Source organism: Canis lupus, chromosome 11, assembly GCF_048164855.1.
Source record: "Canis lupus baileyi chromosome 11, mCanLup2.hap1, whole genome shotgun sequence".
Classification (NCBI taxonomy): domain Eukaryota; kingdom Metazoa; phylum Chordata; class Mammalia; order Carnivora; family Canidae; genus Canis; species Canis lupus.
Window position 1 is genome coordinate 23,744,383 of NC_132848.1, and position 24,039 is coordinate 23,768,421.

The 24,039-nt window shown below is 57.4% G+C and overlaps 1 protein-coding gene across 5 annotated transcripts in view; it reads right to left on the reverse strand.

The window, feature by feature from the left end:
* The window catches only part of ARHGAP8 (Rho GTPase activating protein 8), a 67,026-nt gene that overhangs the window by 31,019 nt on the left and 11,968 nt on the right, over nt 1-24,039 (reverse strand). For 4 of the 5 annotated variants that reach the window (XM_072843578.1, XM_072843579.1, XM_072843580.1 and 1 more), the window contains exons 2-5: nt 17,151-17,269; nt 15,438-15,608; nt 7,404-7,491; nt 3,401-3,532 (exon numbers count right to left, since the gene is read on the reverse strand). In XM_072843578.1, coding sequence (XP_072699679.1) covers nt 3,401-3,532; nt 7,404-7,491; nt 15,438-15,608; nt 17,151-17,269 — 510 coding nt within the window. Of the gene's footprint in view, nt 1-3,400; nt 3,533-7,403; nt 7,492-15,437; nt 15,609-17,150; nt 17,270-18,494; nt 18,624-24,039 lie in introns of those variants that run through there. The other variant, XM_072843582.1, reaches the window with a different exon arrangement.

Below are 24,039 nucleotides of genomic sequence, written 5' to 3' on the forward strand. Positions count from 1 at the left end.
CTGGTAGCCTGAGGCTGGCCACGGTGGCAGATCTACACGGGTCACAAGCCAGTCTCCCCGACCCCCGACAGCTGGTCATCACACGCGGACCAGGGTGCCGCCTGGCCGGACCCGGGGGTGGGGGCAGAGGCTGGGAGAGGTGTGCAGCGGCCGCCAAGTGTGTGAGCAGGGCTTCCTCTCGGGGACGTGGTGGGACGGGAAGGGGGGTGTGCGGTGGCGGGGTGGCCCGAGGGATAACCCGACCAGGTGCTGGGGGACGGATGGGTAAGCAAGTTAGCACGGGAAACGCAAGCAGGGTTCCCGCAGCCAGAGAGGAGGGAGACAGAGGCAGAGAGAGAGAACCAAGGTGAGGTCTGGGGGTGCAGGATGGGACCTGCTGGCGGCTTTGGGGCAAATGCACAGTTCCTGGCAGAAGGAGAGAAGTGTGAACAGCACCTCAACTGGCCATAGGCAGGGCCCAGGGGCCGATCCCCCCAAAAGCAACAAGCGTGCTACTTCCAGGCCCCCTGACAGCAGCCTCCACTGAAGGCAAAGAGCAGACCCCGGGGCATGCTGCGCACAGCGTCAGCTGGGAAGCTGGGGCGCTTCCTTGTGCCAGGAAGTCTGGGAGGAAGGGGTGTGCAGCATGACAGGACGCCTCTGTGGGTCCCCAGAGCCAGGCCGGAAGGGCACCCGCTTGGCCGAATTTGAATGTGAACATTAAACACCGTCATGGATTATAACCCGTCGAGCGAGACAGGAAGTCGCACGTCCGCGTTGACAGGAACGAGCCAGAAGGGCAAACTGCCAACAGCCCTAACCCTCACTGGCCGCCACCACGGTTCCCGTTGGGCCAAGAAACAGCAACGGATGCAAAGGCGAGAGCACGACACGCCGGTGAGGAGCAAGATGTGTACGCTCCCGTCTCAAAGCGTCTCCCAAGGAAATCCTACGGAATCACAAAAAGAAAGGCCCTCAATGCAGAGAGGAGGAGCCACAGGGACTTGCGGGTGACGGGGTCCCCGAGTGAGCACAGCTGCCACCGAGTCCATCCTTACATGGAGGCGGCTTCCTGGAATTGGGGGGCGGGGGGTCACGACACAGGAGCGTGGCCTGGTTCTCCCTTAAGAGGAGCAACCTGGGGGGAGAACAGTATGGAGAACGAGGTGTCAACAGCCAAGGGGAAAAGAATGCAGGGAGCCCATCGGGGTGCAGCAAGAGCACAGAAAACCCTGCAGTACAAATCTCACCAAGCTGGATTTGGGGCTGCACTCGCATACCTCCGGCGATGGGGAGCTCATTACTCCAGCCGACACCCCACTGCTGGTCTTGATGCCTGAAACGCCTGTCCTTTTTGATTCTACTGAGCCCAGGTCTGTAATCCTAACCCCCACCTCCTGGTCCACCTTTGTGGGAAGCAGGAGAGTCACGCAGAACAAGTTTGCCTCCTTCCATTTGACAATTTATCTGCATCAGCTCAACCCAGGGCTGCAGATGCACCTCCTCCCATCAGCCTGAGCTTCTGGGAAGGGCCCTGTGGAACCTGTCACTTGAGTCTCCTCGAGTACCTTCCGCAGCCCCCCACTGCCTCCTAAACCAAGCTGGGTGTCTTTAGCACACCCTCTGTCCCCCGCTACCTCCGTCCACGGCTCCCCAGGTGACCCCCCCCAGCCCAGCCCTCCCACTACCGAGCCCCAGCCCTCCATACTCTTTCTCAGGTCGGCCACCTAGCAACACCCTGCCCATCCCTCCAGGAGCTGCTCAAAGACCGCCGCCTCGGCCTGGCCTCTCTGACTGCCCCAGGGGGAACGCTGGCACTCACCCCTGGCCCCACCCGCTCCTCCATGGTCCTCCGTCCTCCCATCCAACACTGCCTGAGAGCCTGCCATGTGCAGACCTTTCCCCTCATGCAAGAGACACAGAGAGGGGTTGGGGTGGGGGGTGTGCAGCTGGGTGCAGGGCACACAACACGGTGCTCTGTGGATGCCCCGTCTGCTCAGGGACATGAGGTGGCAGGGAAGGGGCTGTTGATTCTCTGGGGACAACCCAGGAAAGCTTCACAGGGGAGGCTCCAGAGCCAGGGCCCGGTTGCCTCCAGCTCCCCCGCAAGGCCTGGCACCTGCAGTGCCCGGTAAATGGCCACAAAGTATAGCAACAATCCTTCCCCTAAGACACAGGACAGAAAGCCAAGAAATCCCTCCAAAGACTCTCTGGGCAATGGCAGCAGGACCCAAAGCCCAGGAGGGCAGGCCTTGGGAAACCGGGCGCTCCCTGCCACCATGCCCCCCACTCGGAGGTCTGATAGGAGGACATCCATCATGGGCATGAAAGGCCCTGGAGAAGGAAAACCCGGAGCAAGCCAGAATAGGCACGCGAAGGCCTGGTCACACAGTCTATTGGCCAAAGGGTCGATTGTTAGGCAAGGTGTCGCTCAAGGAAAGATCCACCAGCGCCAAGCTGTGCCCAAGTGATGCGGAGCCTCGGGTGGGACAGGAGACAGGGTCTCAGGTGGGGTCCCAGCCCTGCCGTGCACCAGGTGAGGGACGTAGAGGGAGACCCCTGCTCTCCGGGGCCGGCGTGTCCTGCCCTGGGAAGCACGCTGCCCGTCTCTCCGACAGAGCCACCAGCAAGCCCCTGGCAAACTGTAAAGTGCTGAGCAAGCACGAAGGGCAACTGGAAGACGGCTGTGCAGTCACAGTTCTTAGACCAGGGTCAGCAAGCTGGTGCACCTGGGGCACCCGGGCCACATCAGGCCGGCCACCTACTTTTGTACAGCCCACAAGCTGAGGAGGGCTTTTGCATAGCTCGTGGTTGGGTACAAAAAAGATGAAAAGATCACCAGTTTATGATATGTGAAAATGATAGGAAATTCACACTCCAGCGTCTGTAAATAGAGTCTTATTAGAACCCAGTTCCGGGGCAGCCCGGGTGGCTCAGCGGTTTAACGCCACCTTCAGCCGAGGGCCTGATCCTAGAGACCAAGGATCGGGTCCACGTCGGGCTCCCTGCGTGGAGCCTGCTTCTCCCTCGCTGTGTCTCTGCCTCTCTGTCTCTCATGAATAAATAAATAAATAAAAGCTTAAAAAAAAAAAACAAAAAAAACCCAGTTCCACCTCTTGGTGTGTTATCTGTGGCTGCTCTTGCGCTACGTAGTAAGTAGTACGTGAGTAGAACCCAACAGAAACCTGATGGCCCATGGAGCCGAGACATTGCCTGGCTGCCCCTGCCCTAGACGACAAAGCTGCATGGAGCCCCTGCCCTGAAGGGGGGCGACCCCACCCACCCCGAGCTCCTTCAGCCTAGCTCCCCACCTCTCCCCGCCTCCCGTGACACAGCCATGACCCCTCCGAACCTCTGCCCTGGGTGCCCCCTCACTCAGTGTGGCCCCGAGGCCCCACCCCGAGGGCCCCAGGGCACACACCTCCTGTCAAACTCCTTGTAGGTGCTCTGCAGCCAGCTCAGGGATGGCTTGTTCTGGCTGTTGAGCCCGTAGTGGAAGTAGACGATGGTGTAGTCGCTCTCCACGTACTGGTCCAGTGTGTGCTTCAAATACCTGGTCACAAAACACACACTCTCACCGTCACTGAGACCAAACACGCTTTCCCCGTAACAGAAGCCCAGTGGGTGCCAGCACCAGGTCACGTGGGGGCACGCACACACTGGGGCACCTGGGAACCCACCCGCAGGGCGCCCTGTCCCCATTTGTCAGGGGAGGCTGGGTACACAGCAAGCAAGGGGATGTGACCGGCCAAAAAATGGTCCAGAAAAGACATCCACAGCAAATCTCTGGACTCTGGAACCCGTGAATGTGACCTTATTCGGGAGGGGGTCTTTGAGGGTGTGACTAAGGTAAGGTCCCAGCAAGGAGGAGTCTATCCGAGATTATCCAGGCGGGCGCTAAACGTCCATGTGTCCAGACAAGACAGATAAGAAGGGGAAATCATGTTAGGGGGTGTGCCCCCGGACCCGGAGGGTGATGGTCTGTCCATAGCCGCGGGAGCTGGAAGCAAGGCAGGCTCCTCTCCTGGAGGGAGAGCTCCCCCGGGAGGAGCACGGCTCTGCCAACGTCTGGCTGTGGGAACAAATGGATAAATGTGTTGTTTTGTGCCTCCAACATGCGTGATGAGTGACAGAGCCACAGGGAACAGAGGACGCGCTGGGATTCGCACCCAGGATGGCCTCCTCGGCCCTTCTGCAATTCCTTCCATCCAGATTGGCTCGGGACATTTTTTCTCAGCACCATAAAGCACAATCCCGGCTCTGCCTGCCACGTGACCACACGGCGCTGTACGAGTCCCACGAGCGCCTCCCACCCTTGGTCCTTCCCGGCCGCAGCTGGGGGACCCGCCTGGAAAGGCCTCGTCCAGCCACCTGTAGGAGACGAGCGGCCGAAGGCCCTCTCCGAAGTCCAGCACGATCGTGGGCAGGGGCCGCCGACACGGAGGGGGCACACCAGGCTGACCGGGGCATCGTCTAGAAGCACATCTCGCCGTTACTTCAGCCCGGCTTCCGGGGGCCTGTGGCGGGGGGGCACACCTGCTTTCACCACGTGCCCTGCGAGGGCGGCCTGCCGGGAGCTCTGGGTGCAATGGGCGTGGGCCGGGGGCCCGTGGGGACGAGTGTCGGCAGAATCACTCCGGGAGAAACTCGCAGAACCCGCCACGGCCAGGATGCTGCGGTGGAATCTTTATCTTGCACAAAAGGAGGTCAGCTCCTCCTCTGCTCATCTGCCTCCAAAGCACCATCAGAGTGCCCTCTGCCCAAAGCACAGACTCTCAAGAGCAGGCTTTGCATGAATTTACTCACTTAAACCCCACAGGAACCCTGGAAGCAGGCACCGTAGGCCCATTTTACAGAGGAGTCAACTGAGGCTGGCCGAGGAAGCAGGAAGGGGTAGGCAGGGCCAGGACGTGAATGGAACAGCCTGGCTCGAGTCCACGCCCCTGCCCACGCTGTCCTGCCCCCAGAGAGCCACGCGCCCCCACCCGTCGTCTCCGGCACGACAGCTTGAGACAAAGCTGGCCTGCTGTGTCCGAGGTCTGGGCTTATCCGTAGTGGAAGCAGCTCTGGCGCCCACGCTCCGACGCACTTGCTCCAACACCTGCGGACTGAGCCACGGGGGAACCGTCATCTGTCACCCTGGCCGCAGAAGCCAGCCTGTGACCTCCCTCCCATCGCACGGGGCACCAGCACCGCCGGGAACTCACGGTCGCTTCTGCATCTCTCGACCCTTCCAGGGCCGGCCAGCGGCGGGGAGATCGGGGAAGGTCCTTGGTCAGCTCACACTTCCAGTCAAAGCGGGGCCCCTTCCGCTGGCCCAGCGCGCTCCCTGGTTCTCCTTGCAACATGCCGAGCTCTCCCCGCGTCCGGGGCACATCTGCGGCGTGTGCTCAGCACAGGAAGTCATTAACTAAATTACTGCTTGAGCTTCAAAGGCACGGACTTATTTCTTCACCCATTTCAAAAATGGGAGCACACATCTGGCCACGAGAAAGCCACCGCTTGGACAGAGAGACAGGGAGGATGGTGTGTGTGATGGCGGTGTTTTCCATGGAAGCACAGAAAAGACTCTGCCGTGGGGCTCTCCCCAGAAAGGCCAAGAAGCCCACAGGGCACCTCTGAGTCAACCAGAGAAAGGTGCTCCTTCCTCTTGATCGACACCCTCCGGCGTCGAGTGAGAAGAGCCGCAGCTGGACAGCGGACCGGTCATCATGCTGCCCTTGTGCAGTGAACAACATACACAACTGGTCACAGAGGCTGTGCTGACCACCTCCTTCTGGAGGGGAAGGTTTCTGAGGCAGGCACGTGAGAAAACACAATGTACCAGGTGTTGTCAGAGGCAGGTGTTTTTGGATGGAGGTGAAATCCGTAACATAACATTAACCATTTAAAAACGAACAATTCGGTGGCAGTTAGTACACTCACAATGTTGTGTAGCCACCCCCTCCATCTGGTTCCCAAACATTCTCCTGGCCCAAGAGCAAGCCCACAGCCACTAGCGAGTCAATTAAATCCCTGCCTCCTACAGCCTCCTGCTTTCCGTCTGTCGGGGGCACTTCTGTCTTTACAGGAAAACAAATCCTGAACACCTCCTGGCCCCTCAGGAGACCTTCAGGGCCGGCCGACCCCGCCACTGGTCAGTCGGTCTTGGGTTATGTAGGGCCGCGGAGGGAGTAATCAGACAAGGGAGCGGGTTAACCTTGGAGGGCCCCAGCTAAGAGGTCTCCCTCATCCGGCGTCCCCATGTGTGTGCCCCGTACACTGCGAGCGTGCTGGGGGGAGGCCTGTACCTCCCAGGAGGCCCAGCTTGCTGTCCAGGGTAGCCTGCCCGGGAGGCCGGCACCTCATGAATTCCATAGCAGATCTCATTGTGCGGCGGCGGCAGCGCTGGCTGGAGACCCCGGAGCCCCTGCTACCATCAGGGTTCCTGCTGTCTCCGCTGTATCTCCTGCTGCTGTCAGAAGATCCTTCAATGGAACAGATCGGGGGATCCCTGGGCAGCTCAGCGGTTGAGCATCTGCTTTCAGCTCAGGGTGTGATCCTGGGGTCCCGGGATCGAGTCCCACATTGAGCTCCCTGCGAGGAGCCTGCTTCTCCCTCTGCCTGTGTCTCTGCCCCTCTCTGTGTGTCTCTCATGAATAAATAAATAAAATCTTTAAAAAAAAAAAAAAAACCACCAACCCAAAGGCTCTCAAGGGCTTCTGACTCCTGCCTTCATCAGAGCTGGGGGGCTCCGGGTGGAGAAGTGGGTTGGGCGGAATGGTCAGAAGCGGGAATGGGAGCAGTGCTGTCATCCAAGCGGAGCTGCCCTCAGAGAGTTCGGTCTTCTCCAGACCCCAAGTCTCCCGCCCACCCAGAGGGGTCTGTGCAGTCACTGTGGTCAGCACGCGCTGACTCCCCCAGCACCTGTCATGAGGCTCAGGGGCTCCTGCCAGGAAGGACTTGCCTGAAGCAGTGTGGCCATCACGCAGAGCATGTGGACGCCAGCAACAAGGGGCAAGACAAAGGGGGGGGCGACAGTGGCCAAGGCCACACACAGGTAAGTGGAAGGCCTTCCTTCTGAGCAGAGGAGACTGAGCAGATGCAGGGGGCGAGTGGGGGCCCGAGAGGGACGGAGGCCTCAGAGGGCCTGAGGTCTAGTCTCAGAGCTTAAGCCTGTAGGTGGAGAAGCCATGAGTCCCGCAGGTGGATTTGGTGACCTGGCAAAGGATAGGACACCTGCTCAGGGACCTGCAAGCCCATCTACATATATGAGCCTTTAACCCTGAACATCCTCTGTGCTGACGGTGAGGGAGAGGCATGTGCACGGGGAAGGCAGCCTACAGGGCACGCGTGCTCACAGGGGGTGCGTGTGTGTGCACAGGGAGCGTTCTCACACACACACACAGGGGCGTGTGGAGGAGCACAGGCACAGACGGACTTACTGCAGCAGACGCCTGTGGTTGAGCTCGTGGGAGGGGGGCATCCGGCAGCAGCTGAACGTGATGACTCGTCTCCCGAAGCGGTCCTCCCCTGCAGGAGCAGACACGGGCGTGAGCCCCACCAGCGCCCAAGGCCGCCTTCTCGTGGCCCCCCAGCAGCCCACCTGACCCAAGAGGCCCAGGCGGGTGGCAGATAGCATCTGTGACACGACACTCTGCATACGTTGGCCAGGCTCGTGCTCACCACCAGCCTGCACACTGGGCACCATCTCTCCCCTTGACCAACGGGCAAGTGGGGCCTGGTGGGATTAAGTCACCAGGGCAAAGCCACACGGTGGGCCGGGGGCACCCAGCTCTGGAGCCTAGATGCATCTGGCTTCCAAGCTGGTGCCTGGCCATGCCGTCTGCGGCCTCCTCCCCACCGTACTAGGTCGCCCCACTGAGCGCCCCCAGGCCTCCCGGCCCTGGAGAAGGCAGAGGGTCGCTTGGGCCCAGTCACCACTGCACGTGACCTCACAGCATACTGGAGTCCTGACACTTGGTGCTGGCCCCCTGCATGACCCGGCTGACCCCTTGCCTGTCTAGACGCCGTAGTGCTCACCACACGTGGGACAGTGGCAGGGGGGATGCTCCCCAAGGGCCAGCGCTCCCCAGTACCCAGGCTTGCAGCCTGTGTCTATCCTCAAATCGTGTCCAATACTCCACCGTTGCCAATGGACTGAGACTGCTCCTAGAACCTGAAGAAAGCAGGGACCCTTCTAGAAATCATACAACTTTAGACCCCCTTTCACTGTGAAGAAGCATTTACCTTTGTTTTCAAGGTTTATTTAAAATGAGCAAGGATGGGCAGCCGGGGTGGCTCAGCGGTTTAACACCGCCTTGGGCCCAGGGCATGATCCTGGAGACCCGGGATCGAGTCCTGCATCGGGCTCCCTGCATGGAGCCAGCTTCTCCCTCTGCCTGTGTCTCTGCCTCTCTCTCTCTCTGTGGCTCTCATGAATGAATAAAGTCTTTAAAAATAAATAAATAAATAAATAAATAAATAAATGAGTCAATGAATGAATGAATAAATAAATAAATAAAGTGAGCAAGGATGAGAGCGAGGCTCTCCCACCCCTTCCAGCTCTGAACTGAACTCATCGGGACGGCGCATGCACTCACGCACACGCACACGCACGTGCAGGCTCAGGCCCTGCCCTGGTGGCACACCCGGGGCAGCTGCTTGTTATTGAGGACACGTCTGGACACGGAAGCTACTCCGACATTCAGAATTCTCGAGCCGTGCTGGTTCCCAGACACAGGACGTCCTCAATGCCGAGGCTCCTTAGGGATTCGGCTCATGCCTCGTGTGTTTAGAAAGCCCCGGATGGGAAGGACTGCGGTGGAAGCCCCACGGCGATCAGCCTCACCGCATGGGGGCTTCAGGCACAAATCCCCCCGCCGACGGCCGTGCCTCCCACGGTTTCTACCCCCTTAGGGGCCAGGGGACCTGCGTCCACACTCGCCCGTGTGGCACAGGGAAAGGGACAGCGTTGCTCCTCCAGCGGGGAATCGTCCATGTGGCTAAGAAGACACGGGAATTAACTCCCCTGAGGTCTGAAAGAGAAAGTTAACACCCGTGACAGAAGGTCAACATCACTGCGTGGCATCATCAACCGGAAGCAGGCCATGCGGAAAGTCTGGGATGGACTAAACAAGTGGGCCCACGGCAGACCAGGTCAGCCAGCGTTCGCGGATGGCCCACTGTGTGCTCAGTTCCGGGGAGAAAGACCAGGCGCGGCCCTCCCTGGCCTCCCCGTGCTGGGCCAAGGACAGCGATGTGGGGACAGGGCCTCCGCCCAGCTCACGAGCCCCTGAGAAGCCACGGGGGCTCCGGCAGCCAGGCTATTTCTGCGGCCCCTTCCACCTGGCTAGGCTTGGGTCACACCGTCACAGTCAGGGACGCCATCCAATGAGTCATTCTGAAGGGCCCTTGGCCGCTGGTGGAGGGTGGCCTGGAGCAGGACGTCCCAAGCAGAGGCTGCCTAGTAAGGGAGTGAGGAGGTGGGAGACCGTGACCTCCAGGACTGGGGAGGGGCTCCCCCCCGCCCCGTGCTGGCTTGGGCTGCCAGGCCTTTCGCAGGAGACACAGGAGCCGAGAGGGGAGCACTGGGTGCAGCTGTGGGCAGGGGCTGAGCCTCGTCCAGGACTGAAGGTCCCCAGCACAGAGGAAGGATGGCCTGGGGTGGATGCTGGGCCAGGAGGCCTGTGGGCATGAGGAGCAGCTGCCCAGACCACTGGGTCCCAGGAAGAGTGGGACCTAGCAGATCCATCCACTGAGCCACATGGTGGGCCACAGTCAAGCACGTCGTGGTTGGAAAGAGGCAGCAAGCAGAACATCCACACCCCACCACCGCAAGGGACACTAAGGAGCAGAACTCAGTGCCAGGCACCAGAGCGTCACAGAGGAAAAGGGACAGGCATGGGGACCAGGTGCCCTGCCACAGGGGTCGCAGCAAGGCCACCCAGGGACCAAGGATGAGCAGCAGGAAATGCCCAGTGAGAAGTGTGACATCAGACTCCTGGAAAACCCGAGGGACTTGATGGGCCGGGATGCCAGGACACGGCGGGTCCCCGTCAGTCACCAGCACACTGCCCTCCTTGGACCACAGGCCCGGTATGCTGGCTTACCGACGGCGGGTGGGAGGGGCTCAGGCCTGTCCATGCACCCCAGGCCTGTGGTTGCTGAGACCCACTGTGCTGGCCAGGTGAGGGGACGCACGACCCCAGCCCAGAAGGTGGAGGGTGTGCAGAGCCCAGGACGGTCAGGGTCCGAAGGGTGAATTCCCACCCGGGGAGTCTGGACTCGGTTCAGGCACGAGAGGAGCGTGGAACAGGCCGCAAGCCCCTCCCACCCACCACCTCAAACAAGGGCAGAGCACAGCTCGGGCAAGCCACTGAGGCAGGGCCGTGGAGGGGCCTGCACAAAGCACTGGCACATTCATGCCTTCATTGCATCAACACTACGGGTCACCTACTGTTTGCACGGTCCATCAACTCGCACGACGCTGAGCTACTATTGAAGGCTTTGTGCTCCCCTGAAACCCAAAACAGCACCTAATGAAGCACCTAATGAAGATCTTCTCTTCATCTCAACAGATTTTGAAACACCCCACAAGCTAATATCACAGCATTATTCAGACTGGACAGACCCACGGGGCTCACAGCGAGGGTGGTGGTGGGCCAACCGGGACTGTGAAAAAGTAAAACAGGAGAGAGGGACAGAGGAAGAGCACAGGCTGGGCCGTGTCCCCGGGGACAGAGTCCCTGTCCCCTCACATCCAGGCAGCCCCGAGCCAGCTTCTCTGCTGCTCCGCGGTACATGCACGATCATAAAACTGGCTTGGGAGTGGGGCACCCGGGTGGCTCAGCAGTTGAGCACCTGCCTTTGGCTCAGGGCATGATCCTAGGGTCCTGGGATCGAGTCCCCATCGGGCTCCCTGCAAGGAGCCTGCTTCTCCCTCTGCCTGTGTCTCTGCCTCTCTCTCTGGGTCTCCCAAGAATAAATAAATAACATCTTAAAAAAGAAAAGAAAAGAAAAAGAAACCTGGGTGGGAAGTCCTAGTCAGTAACACCGACGAAGTCACGGCATAGCACTGGCATACAGTAAGTGCTCAATAAATGTGACCCGTTACCCTAGGCCAGGGCAGACGGCAGGTGTCTCCAGGTGGCGGTTTCATTTACAGAAGAGGAAGCTGACAAAAAAAAAAAAAAAGAAGAGGAAGCTGAGGCCCAGAGAGGCCACGCGAGCGGCAGAGCGGCACCCCCAGCCCCCGAGCGCCCCACAAGCTCCACAGCTGCCTGAGCACAGGCCTCCTGGGCCACCCTGAGAAATCCCAGGTGCGTCCGGCCCCCCACTTATTAAGCAGTCTACGCAGCACGTGCATTAACACCACCAGTCAATACGAGTAAATGCCCCTCCGTCCTTCTCGGGTAACACCGGCCAGCATATTGAAAATGGGCTTCCGGATGATATAACGTGGAACGAAATGAAAACTATCAATAAAATGCAAATTCTGCGAGGCGTCAGTTTAATTCATGGCCCGTCTCCCCCTCCTTGCTGTGCACAGCCCAACATCACTCACCGTCCCCGAGACGGGAGAGCCCAGTTTATGAATAAAGAAACGGCTCCCGGAGCCATGGCCCGGAACGCGCTCCTGACGATCCGTCATCTGCTCCGAGGGAAGCACGACTCAAATGCATAATAGAGGCGGCCGCGACCTGACCAGGAAGGACTGGGGAGCTTGTCCCTTTGGGTTTTTGTTTTAAGGCTGCTCATCTCTTTCGCAGAAAGGAAACTTGAAGACCCATTTTTGTCTGCAACCTGCAGGGAAGCCGGGCCCGGGTCTAAACTGAGGGCGAAAGATCCGGGTCTGGGGCGGCGGCCTGTCAATCAGGAGGACCAGACCAGACCTGCCTGTCCTCTGGTCTGCCCCTCGCCGCCTCCGTGTCTCTGGATTAGACCTCCGGCCTCTCTGGTCCCCGTGCACTCTGCTCTCCACCACGTCATCTGCTCTGGCTGCATGGCCCCGGCCCCACGCTGAGCTCCAGACGTGACCCGTTTCTTAAAATCCTCACGTCAACTGTATTCACAAAACGCTATCGTAAGGATTCACAATTTCATAGAGCTTCTGCTTGGCCAAGTGCACATCCCTTAAATATTGACAGATCTTTCATTATTACTTTGTACAAGATCCTGGTTTCTGGCTGCAGACCTGGCCGTCCAGTTCTGGGGGAGGTGACACCCAGAGAGGAAATGGGGGGGCTCCCCTTGGTGGGGAGCCATGTCTGCTCATCACTGTGGCAGGAGGCACAGCGTGGCCCACGTCACCTCCTGGTAGAGCAGGAAGGGTTCCAGGTGGTGAACCGTCCCCGCCCCGGGCAGGCCATCCACAGAGGAGCATGAACCGGAGTGAGGGATGAGGGGACGAGGGGACAGAACCGGACGCCCAGGTGAGGCTGGGAGGAGGGGACAGAGGGCTGACCCTCCGTGAGGCAATGCCAGGGGCTCTTCCAGTGGGTGCTCTGATCGAAAAGCCAACGGGGGTTTCAAGGATGCTGATCTGTGTTCTAATGACTCCTCTCTCCTCAGCCGCCGCGTCACTCAGGCTGCAGTGTTTAGATTTCCGTTGCTCTAGTTCTTGGACTATGACGTCTGTGTCACCCACGTGCAGAGCTGGTTCCGCCCAGCTTTGCTCCAGCCGCCTCCATTGGACTCCTGAGGTCCTCTGGCTGGGCTGGCATCTTTAGAGGGCGGCCTGAGGCCATCAGATCTTCCCTAAAGACAGTTAACATCTAGAGAAGCTGCTATTTAAATGAGAATTCTGGTCTAACACAAGAGAAGTCTCCAGAATCCAGGGACTCAAGCTGTAATCCTTCCCCACCCCCCTGTAAGGAAACTTGTAGCTCGAGACTGGGCTCAGGCGTCCCACTAAGATGACCTTGGAGCGCCTCTGGAAGAACCTGCTCACAACCCAGGGCAGCCCACAGACCCTGAACGGTGGTGCCAAAGGACCCACCAAAAACCTCGAGGACGCCGACAGCCTTGCTTCAGGAAGGAACCCTGTCCCGGCCCCCAGGTCCCCTGCCCAGCAGGTGGAGATGAGGCCTGCATTAAAGGAATGACCCCAACTCATTTCCTAGGGCCCCCCGCCCTTGATTCAACTCTCCTTCTGCGCCCCTGGGAACCTCACCCCACGCTGCTAGGACCCTTTAGGCAGGGGTCAATGCATCAAGAAGACGTAACAATCCTAAGGGGACAAGCCCCCTAAAAGCAAAGCGTCGAGACACATGGAACAAAAGCAGATAGAACCAAAGGCAGGAACTAACAAATGCCAATCAGGGCGCTTTGAACACACCCCGGTCGGCAAATGATGGAAGGAGACACAGAAGTGACTGAGAAGGAGAGGATGTGGACACCATTCATCAACTGAACCGAACTGAATACGTAAAACTCTCCGCCCGACACGGCAGGACACACACATTCCTCCCCAGCACACAAGGGACATCCACCCAGACAGCTCACGCACAAGGCCACCACTTCGCAGACTTAGATCTTGGAACCAACCCATTGATATTCTTAAAAGTTACCGAGGCCCTCAAGGAGTTGTTCCTGTTTTGCTTTTTAAAGATGTCATTAAAAAAAAAAAAAAGATTTCATTCTTTTATTTTAGAGACGGTGCTTGCTTCGGCAGCACGTGTATTTATTTTAGAGAGAGGCAGAGCAGGTGCGAGCTCAGGGAGGGGCAGCGGGAGAGGGCGAGGGCGAGGGCGAGGGCGGATCCCAGGCCAACTCCGAGTTCAGCGCGGAGCCCAATGTGTTTGATTTCACAACCCAGAGATCACAACCTGAGCCGAAACCAGAGTCAGAGGCTCAACCAACTGAGCCACCCAGGTGCCCCAGCCCTCAAAGAGTCTTAAATTTTTTTAAAAAGCAGGTTATTTCTATTGAAATTGACCATACTAGAAATCTGAACGAGAAAAGTTTAAAATATTTATTTAAATTTTTAAAAATATTTATTCATTTAAAAATAACCCATTGCAGGGGTGTCTGGGTGGCTCAGTCAATTGAGCCTCTGGCTCTTGATTTTGGCTTAGGTCATGATCTCAGGGTGGTGGGATCGGGCTCCACTCAGCATAGAGTCGACTTGTCCCTCTCTCTCTGCTCCTCCCCTTGCTCTTGCTCATGCATGTGTGCATGCTCTCTCTCTCTCTTAAATAAATCCTAAAAATCCTTAAAAATAACCCATTGCATGTTAACATAAATAATGTATTTTTTTCCTCTTATGAAAAATACCTATGTTTCCTGCCTTCCTTTTCTGAGGAAGCACCTGACCTGTGCCTCCACATGGGATCCAGCAACCATCCCTGTTCCCTAAACCTTAACAGTTCTCCAAAATGAACATCTGGGGCTTGGAATGGCTGTCCACCTGTCCATCCCCATCCTCTCCTTGGGCCTCTGCACTTAGTGTGCACCAAAATACTTAGCACTTGTGTCTCTAGAGCCTCCAACTATTGAGAACCATCCCTCTGTTTGATCATCACCTTGACAAGTCTCCAGCTCCTTTGGGACAGGAACTACTGTTTATGGAGCTTGGTGCAGAGGACAAAGAGGTGAGATGGTAGGGTCACTGCCCATGACGGCTAACTCCACGAGTCACCCCGACTGGGCAAAGGGAGGCCCTGACAGCTGGTAAAACAGTATTCTTGGTGTGTCTGCAAGGGTGCTTCCAGGGGAGAGCAGTTTTTGAACTGAGGAAAGAAGGTCGCCCACCCCAACACGGGAGGGCAACCCCAATCTGTTAGGAGCCTGGATGGAACCAAAGGGCATAGGGCGAGTTTGCTCTATGCTTGAGCTGGGACACCCACTTTCTCCAGGCCTCGGGCACCTGGGAGCACCAGTGCTCCTGGTTCCCCAGAGCCCAGGCTAGGACTTACACCACCGGTCCTCCTGGGTCCCCAGCTTGCAGACGGCAGATCTTGGGACTTCTCAGCCTCCACGGTCATGCGAGAGCCAATCCCTACAATAAGCCTCCTCTTACTGTATCTCTGGATATTGTATCTCCTGGTTCTGTCCCCCCGGGGGACCCCAACTAAAATGCTGCCCCCATGAAACACACCATGCGGCCCTGACCCCTCAGGCCTCGTCAAAGTGACACAATAAATTCCCCCAGACCCACTGCTGGCCATGGGGCTGCTCATCTTCTAAGTGTGGGCAGATGTTTGTTCCCTTTGATGGGAAGCAGCACAACACCGTCCTTGGTTAATAAAGCAATCCGTTTAATTTTGGCCTCTGCTCCTTAAAGACCAACGCCGCCTGCTGGCTTCCCGGAGCACCCGGCGATGCTCTGACTCCGACAGGCATGTCAAAACCCTGGCAGGTTCTTTCAGTTCCCGTTGTGGCCACAGCCAGCTGGAGTGAAGCAGCGGGGAAGAACCCGCCCGTGCCACGGGGACGCGGCACTGTCAGTGTGCCTGGGGCCACCAGCTGCGACCCACCTGCCACTTGCAGGATGCCGTGCCTGGCCACGTCGTAGAAGGGGTGATCCATGCTCAGCGCCGGGTCCTGGCCAGCCGTGGGCACCACCAAGGGCCTTCCCGTCGTGGGCATCACCAAGGGCCTTCCCGCCATGCTCAGGGCAGCTGCCTCCTCTTCATCTCTTTGCAGCTCTACGGCAGACGGCGAGGATTAGAGGAAGTCAGCTGTCTTCCCGAGGAAGAAAGGCAACGAGGGGGCCTCCTGAGGTCTTTTTATAGGAGTCACATGCCTCAGCTGTGCAACCACTGTCCCTCTGCGCAGTGCCTCCTCACTATGCGCTTGTCTCCGCTGTGCTCCCATCATGCACCCACCTCTCCTGTGCACCATGTATGCACTCGTCTGTGCTATGTACCCACTTCTCCTGTGCACCTACTATGTGCCCATCTCTCCTGTGCACCATGTGCCTATCTCTGCTGTGCTCCCACTATGTGGCCATCTCTATTATGCTCCCACCATGCACCCACTTCTCCTGTGCACCCAATACATGCCTATCTCTCCTGTGTACCCACTATGTGCCTATCTCTGCTGTGCTCTCACTATGCACCTGTGCTCCCACCATGCATCCACTTCTCCTGTGCACGCAGTAAGCACCTGTCTCTGCTATGTACCCACCTCTCCTGTGTACCCACTATGTGCCCATCTCTCCTGTGCACCCACTGTGCATTTGCTTAGTGTGAACCCACTATGCATCTGCTCAGTGTGTGCCCACCTCTCCTGTGTACCCACTATGTGCCTATCTCTGCTGTGCTCTCACTATGCACCTCTCTCTGCTCCCACCATGTGCCCACCTCTCCTGTGCACCCACTAAGCACCCATCTCTGCTATGTACCCGCCTTTCCTGTGCACTATGTGCCCACCTCTCCTGTGTACCCACTATGCATTTGCTCAGTGTGCACCCACCTCTCCTGTGCACCTACTATGCACCCACCTCTGCTGTGTACCCACTATGCACCTGATGAGGATGCAGAACCATGGAGGGATAGAATGAGGCCTCAGGGCTGAATACTGTCCTCCATGTGGACAGAAATGGAAACTGAGGCTCAGAGATGGGGAATGAGTGCCCAAGGCCACACTGCTTGTTACAGCCCTGTCACCCCTTGCTTTGTGTACACATAGAATATGTCATCCTTCACATGTGAAAGATCCAGGGTTGGAATTCCTCCACGTAAATAAATGTTTGGTTTTATTTATAAACAAAAAAACAAAAAAACCAACCAAGGAATAGCCTTTCATGTAAACATACACACATGTGATCTTCACCAAAACGCCAGGGGTGGTTCCAGAGGCTTGGCTCTGACATGGTTCCCTGTTACCCTGAGCCTCAGTTTGCTGGTCTGTGACATGGGGATACAGAATCTGGTACCTTCACGCGTGGCCTTCAGCAGCGAACAAGGATTATCATCCCACCTGAGCCCCCCAACAACCCAGGAGGGTGGCTCTCATCGCCCACAGGGGCTCATCTGAACCTGTGCAAAAGTGCCCTGGAAAGATTAAAAAGGCACTCCGTGTGGCCGGCTGGGACAGGGGACTGGTACGACCCCAGATGAGGACGACCTCACCGGGCACTCTTTACAGGGGCCGACTTCCCGAGTCACATACATATATTATGCATTAAAAGCAAACGCGCCAATGACCTCCTCGCAGGACGAGGCCGGAGGAGAAGACACATTTACCTATTTCGGCCAGCTGCTCCAGGTCCAGCCGGGACATGCTCTGCCGCCGGGCAGGGCGGCCCAGGCACACCGTCCCAAGGCCACCTCTCGGGATCCGGGCACAGGGTCCTTCCGACACCCTGAGGGAGAAGCACACAGAACCAGGGACACGTCGCACACAAGGACATGCTAGGGCTCGAGGACGGAAGGAAATGCCCTTTGGGTGCCTGGCTTGCTTTTCTCTCCTTAACATAAAAAAAAGCACCCACTTCTCGGGGTGCCTGGGTGGCTCAGCAGGTTGAGCCTCTGCCTTTGGCTCAGGTCGTGATCCTGGGGTCCTGGGATCAAGTCCTGCTTCGGGCTTCCTACTCAGGGGGGAGTCTGCTTCTCCCTCTGCCATTCCCCCTGATTGTGCGCACCCCCCCCCCAAATAGATAAATAAAACGTTTAAGAAAAAAAAAACGCACCCACTTCTGATTCCCCAAGACCCCAAATCGAGACAATGTTTCCACTTCTGTTCAACTGCCCAGCACCCCCTCCACGTGGGGGAGGTCCAAGGAGCCGGAGCCCCGAAGGTGGCGCCGACCCCACGTGTGACGGCCTCTTCCTTGGGACTGTTGCCCGCGGCCAGGGCTCCCCCTCACCAAGCAGCCCCATGTCCCAGCGGGGCAGGGCAGGGCGGCCACAAGGGTGGGGCACACCTGGAGCGAGAACAGTGCCACCAGAACCGAAGCCCTCAAGGCCACCATCATTTCTGCTCAGAGAGATGCACGCACCCTCCTGCACCCATTTAGGGAGGGGGAAATGAGGCCAGCAAAGATTGATCAGAACTGCTCACGGTTGTGCGTTATTTTTTTAAAAAAATTATTTGTCTATTTATTTATTTGTGAGAGAGAGCGAGAGAACACGAGTGGGGAACCTGACATGGGGCTCAATCCCAGGACCCCAGGATCATGACCTGAGCCAAAGGCAGACCCTCCACCGTCTGAGCCCCCCAGGTGCCCCGGACCCATTTTTAATAGCAAAAGGAAACATACGACTTTGTTAAAATGATGTTTTCTAAGAGTGCTAGGATGAGGGGTGATAAATCCATTTATTTTTCCACATTTAGCCGTTTCTCATTTTTGCAGAAGCCCATGGGGCTCTGAGAAGATGCAGTGATCCAAACTAAAACAATGCACAGCTGACAACGTAAAGCATGTTTTATGAACATGAAAAATGTAAAAATCTTCCTTCCCCTTCCCCTTCTTCAAAACTCCCTGTGTTTTTCCTTCTCCATTTTACAGATGAGAAAACTGACCCAGGGGTCAGGGAGTCATCTGCCCGGGTGCAGAGCCCGGGACGAGATGATGCAGAGGCACTCACCCAGGGCACCGGTCAGAGGTGTGCAGGAGCAGAGAGAGTCAGGGAGGGCCCAGGGTCCGGAGATGCATGTCCCTTGCCTGGGGGAAGGGGTTCATGGAGACCCCCTCATCATGGTCACAACTGATCACTTTGGGGCGGGGGAGAGGAAGTCAGAGTCCGTGCTTGCCCATGACAGCTGCTGTTTAAACACTAGAATCTTAGTATGAAGAATACTTGTAAGTGGGCGCCCCAGGCCCCGGGGTCCCAGTCCTGGACACACACACACACGCAGCAGAATGTGCATGGAAATCTGTGCATGGGAAGACAGGGGCCGGGGGCTCTGGGCGGCACTCTCAAAACAGCCCCAAGCCTAAGTAGCCACAGCCAGTGGAAGGCAGCTGTAACCAGACCGTCCCCCGGCCACCCGCCCCGCAGCCGTGTGTCTTCCACAGCTGTGCGTCCCAACCCGGGGCAGGGAGGGGGTGTCTCACCATCACACCCAGCAAAAGGTCAGGTACACGATTCCACGTTTTAAAAGTCTGAAGCAGGCAAAACAAACCTACGGCGACAGAGGCCAGCCTCTGTCAACAGGGAAGGGCATGGGGGCTGGCCACATTCTACTCCCAGGTGCTGATGTGTGGGTGTGTCTGTTCACGCTGTGAAAACTGAGGGAATTCGGGGGGTCAGACGTGTCAGGGTCAGGCAGTTGGGGAGGGCTTGCCCAGGAGGTGGAAGGGCTGCGTGCAGGACAGGGGGCCAGTGTCACACTGCGGAATGCCTGGCGGCAGCGGGAAACCACATCTGTTCCCTCGACAGGCATGCCCTGGGCAGGACCCTGGGTCCCAGACACAGGGGGGAACGGACATGTGCCCTCAAAAGTGCTCAGGCTGAGAGGGACCCGGACAGGAAATGGTCAGCAGGAGGAAGGGAGCGGCCTTCAGCAGAAACATGCAGGAACTGACAGTGGCCAAGGAGCCTGCAGAGGCCACAGGGGCAGCGGAGGCCGCCTCCCGACACCAAAGACGGCAGGGGCACAGCATCCCCGGTCTACACTGCCTGCACCACAGGAGGACACCATAGACACGCACCACGGCCACAGTCCAGGCCTGTGGTCACAGAGGAAGGGGGACCTGGCTGGACAGAGCGGACAGCTGTCCTCATGGCCACCAGCATCCCTGCCCCCTCTGCCAGTAACGCACCCACTTCAGGCCCCAGGGTCAGAACATGGGGTCCTTGCCTGGCCAATCACGGCTGCAAACGCCCTGAGCCACAGAGGTAAGGTCGGGAGTGATCCCACGTCTCCACTGTGCTAATCGGGGCGAATTCTGAGACTTCCATAAAAGCTATGGAGAAGAAATGATTTTTTTTTTTTTTTAAAGTAGGCTCCAGGGCAGCCCCGGTGGCGCAGTGGTTTAGTGCCGCCTTCAGCCCGGGGTGTGATCCTGGGGACCCCGGATCGAGGCCCATGTCGGGCTCCCTGCATGGAGCCTGCTTATCCCTCTGCCTGTGTCTCTGCCTCTCTCTCTCTCTCTCTCTTCTGTGTGTCTCTCATGAATAAATAAAATCTTTAAAAAATAAAAAAATAAAAATAATAAAAATAAATGGGCAGCCCTGGTGGCTCAGTGGGTTTAGTGCTGCCTCCAGCCCAGGGCGTGATCCCGGAGACCCGGGATCAGGTCCCACGTCGGGCTCCCTGCATGGAGCCTGCTTCTCCCTCTGCCTCTGTCTCTGCCTCTCTCTCTCCTCTCTCTCTCTCTCTGCGTCTCTATGAATAAATAAATAAAATGTTTAAAAAAAATAAAAAAATAAAGTAGGCTCCATGCCCAGCACAGAGCCCGACATGGGGCTTGATCTCACAAGCCTGAGATCATGTCCTGAGCTGAAACCAAAAGTCAGATGCTTAACTGGCAGAGCCACCCAGGTGCCCTAAGAAAAGATATCTTTTTTACATACTTTTTTTTTTTTAAGATTTTACTTATTTATTCATAAGAGACACACAGAGAGAGAGCGAGAGACACAGGCAGAGGGAGAAGCAGGCTCCCTGCAGGGAGCCCGACGTGGGACTCGATCCCAGGTCTCCAGGATCATGCCCTGGGCCGAAGGCAGGCACTCAACCACTCAGCCCCCCAAGGCATCCCAGAAAAGATACTTAAGTTTATTCCGTTGCACCCCAAACCATGAGGCGGTGGGCTTGGAACTACCAAAGGTCACCAGGTGGAATGTGAGAAGAATGAACCCAAAGGCAGAAAAAGGCAGAGCAAGGCAGAGAAGCAGTCCCCTAAAACACCATGCTCCTGGATTCAGCTGCACCTGGATGCAAAGATCCAATGAATCCTCTTTTTATTTATTTATTTATTTATTTATTTATTTATTTATTTATTTATGTATGTATGTATGTATGTATGTATGTATGTTTTATTTGTTTGTTTGTTTGTTTGTTTGTTTGTTTATTTATTTATTTATTTATTTATTTATTTATTTATTTATTTATTTATTTTTCCAATGAATCCTCTTTCCCGCATAAGCCAGTTTGGATTATAGACGACCTGTCACTTCTAACAAAATTATTTTCTTTGAAAAGTCCATGAAAACTACCTCAACGTCCTCTATTCGAGGAGAATGAAACGACCACGCCCACCCTGCTTTTCTTTCTGATTGTGTTACAAGGTAAATGAACTTCGTTTCCGAAAACTCTGAGGGGGAAACTGGCTTAGCAATGGAGCTACGTGGCACCCCAGCTGACCCAGGCCCTACACCCAACCCAGGCCCTACACCCTGAGCCCTACACCGGCACCGGCCCTGGCTCCCTCTGCCCCCAAGACATGGCTGAGCGACCCGCATTCCATGGGGCCCCCAAGGTCACTGCTCTGCCCTTGATCCAAATGTCCCTCGTGCCAGGCTGATAACATGATCTCTTAGCGAGCCTGGTCCGCTTCATGTCGCCGCAATTCAATCCGTTGCCCTCCCTCTACTCAGAGCATGTCTAGACGGCAAAGTTTGGCCTAACAGCAACACCAAGGACGTAATTTAAGGGGAGGAAAGCTGCCCCGGATCCTGCGAACAATTTTTATTTCTGCACGTTGCCTCCGGTCTTGGTCTGGATACACCCATGTTCTCTAAACTCACTCTTGGGGACACCTGGTGGGGCTCAGCGGTTGAGTGTCTGCCTTTGGCCCAGGGTGTGATCCCGGGGGCCCGGAATCGAGTCCTGCATCGGGCTCCTCGCAGGCAGCCTGCTTCTCCCTCTGCCTGCGTCTGGGCCTCTCTCCCTCTGTGCCTCTCATGAATAAATAAAATCTTTAAAAAATAAAAATAGAGTCATACTCAGATTACACGTGCATTTTGTAATCCACCCGGACCGACCACTCTGAGCCCAGCCATCAGCCCCTAACATCCCAGACCCCAGAATAGTCAGCCCAAGCCGCCAGGAGCACACCTCCCCGCAGGGAGGCAGGGGATCTGGGGCGCAGGAAAGGAGTGGGGGGCACATGCCTGTGTCTGGGTGCCTGGCCGGCGCCTTAGTCAAGTGAGCAAGCCTAACGCCAGTGAGCCGCCACCGTCGGTAGCTCCCGGGGCGCTGCTGGGCCGAGGACACACCCACCAAGACTTTGTGCCCGAAGGTCTCCTGTGGATCTCAGGGAGCCTCCAGCACGGCTGTTCTAGACGAACTGGCCCTCGGGAACCCACAAACACAAGAGAGGGCACCGTGAAATCTAGAACCAGACATTCCACATGGCAACTAGCCCAGCCTCTTCAAAAACTGATGTTATTTAAAAAAAAAAAAAAAAGTAGGACCTGGGTGGCCCCAGACAGTGACGCATCTGCCTTGGGTTCAGGTCATGGTCCCAGTCCCAGGGTCCTGGGATTGAATCCGACGTCACTGGGCTCCCTGCTCAGCGGAAAGCCTGCTTCTCCCACTGCCCCTCCGCCCCGCTCACCCATGCCCTGTCAAATAAATAAATAAAAATCCTTTTTTAAAGATTTTTATTTATTTATTCATGAGGGACCCTGAGAGACAGGCAGAGACACAGGCAGAGGGAGAAGCAGGCTCCCTGCAGGGTCCCCGGGGTCGCTCCCTGAGCCGATGGCAGGTGCTCAACCACTGAGCCACCCGGGCATCCCATAGATAAAATTTTTAAAAAAGGAGAGAGAGAGACAGAGCGAGGAGGGGCGGGGTGGGCGCATCAGACACCGGAAGGCCAAGGGCAGTGGCGTGAGCACAGAGCTTGCTGGAACCCTGGTTCATGAACAAGCAGGGGAGCTGGTCCCAGGACACGGGGAGCTGCCAACAGGGTCCGAATGGCAGACGGTACTGATGGGGCCTGGTCCGTGTCCTTGGGGTGGCACAGGACCCCGTCACCGTGCACAGGAACCGCCCGGAGCCGCCAGTGGGGAGGGCCACGCAGGGGCTATGCCAGCCCCGTTCCCAGGGTTCAGCTGAGACGCACAGAGAACCCGCAAGGAACAGCATCAATTCCCGCATCAAGCACGTGCTCCCTACTATTCCTTCCAAGCTCCTGCTCTCGGAGCAATTCCGACCCCGTACGACTGCGGAGGGAACAAGGGAGGCGGGAACACAGCCCCGGCCCGGCCCTGACAAAGGCCACCATCTGCCCCCATTTATCGGACAACAGAACTGAGGCCGATGCGGCCCGGAGCTGCCTCCACGGACTCCCGTCTCCTTCCCGTCCACCTCTCATCCACTTCGGCACAGGCAGCCCTGGGTGGTTTGCATTTCCACTTCTGGGAGCCCTGGCGATAGTGACCCAGCTCACACCCCAGTTCCAACCAGCCTGCGCCCTCCCTCCATGTCTCCCCCCCCCCCCCCCGCCCTCCTCGGATGGCTGGTGGCCTTGCCAGGGGCCTTGCCCTCTCTGGGCTGAGACGGAGCAGGGCCCTGCTGCCAAGTCCTGGGGGTGCAGCCAGGACACTGCTGGTGGGAGACCCTGGCAGGGCACAAGGAGGGAGCCCAGGGCAGGGGAGGGACGGGGAAGGGGAGTGGCCCCAGGAAGAAGGGCAGGTGAGGCCTGGGGAGTCACACCTTTCACGTGCACACACGCAGGTCCTGGCTTGGCTCCACCTGGGACCCAGGCCCCCATCTCCAACAAGGCCCTCGCCGCTGTGACACCACCTCCTACCCCAGCACACAAGACAGTTCCAGACCAGTCGCTCAAGACCCACATTTCATACCAGTGACCAGACTTGCTACCAACTGTGCCCACGGCCTCCCTGGGCTGGCGTCGCCCACATTTTTCCAAGGTCCCCAACCCTAGAGGCCATGGCTTCGGAGCACAGGGAAGCCAGATGGGATGGAAGCCATACAGCCAGCTGGCCAGGGCTGGGGTCCACACACGGGATCAGGTTGCTCCCTGGCAGGATGCAGGGCCCAGAGCACCAGGCAACGGAGGCCCAGCACTGCCCCACACAGACCCCCGGGCCCACGGTGTCCACGTCGGGAGCACCGAGCCACCTTCCAAATCTGGCTTTCCCCGGAGCTGCAGGCAGCTCCAGGGAGGGTGGCAGTGGTGACATCAGGGCCCGGCTGCGAGCCACCCACTACCTGAGG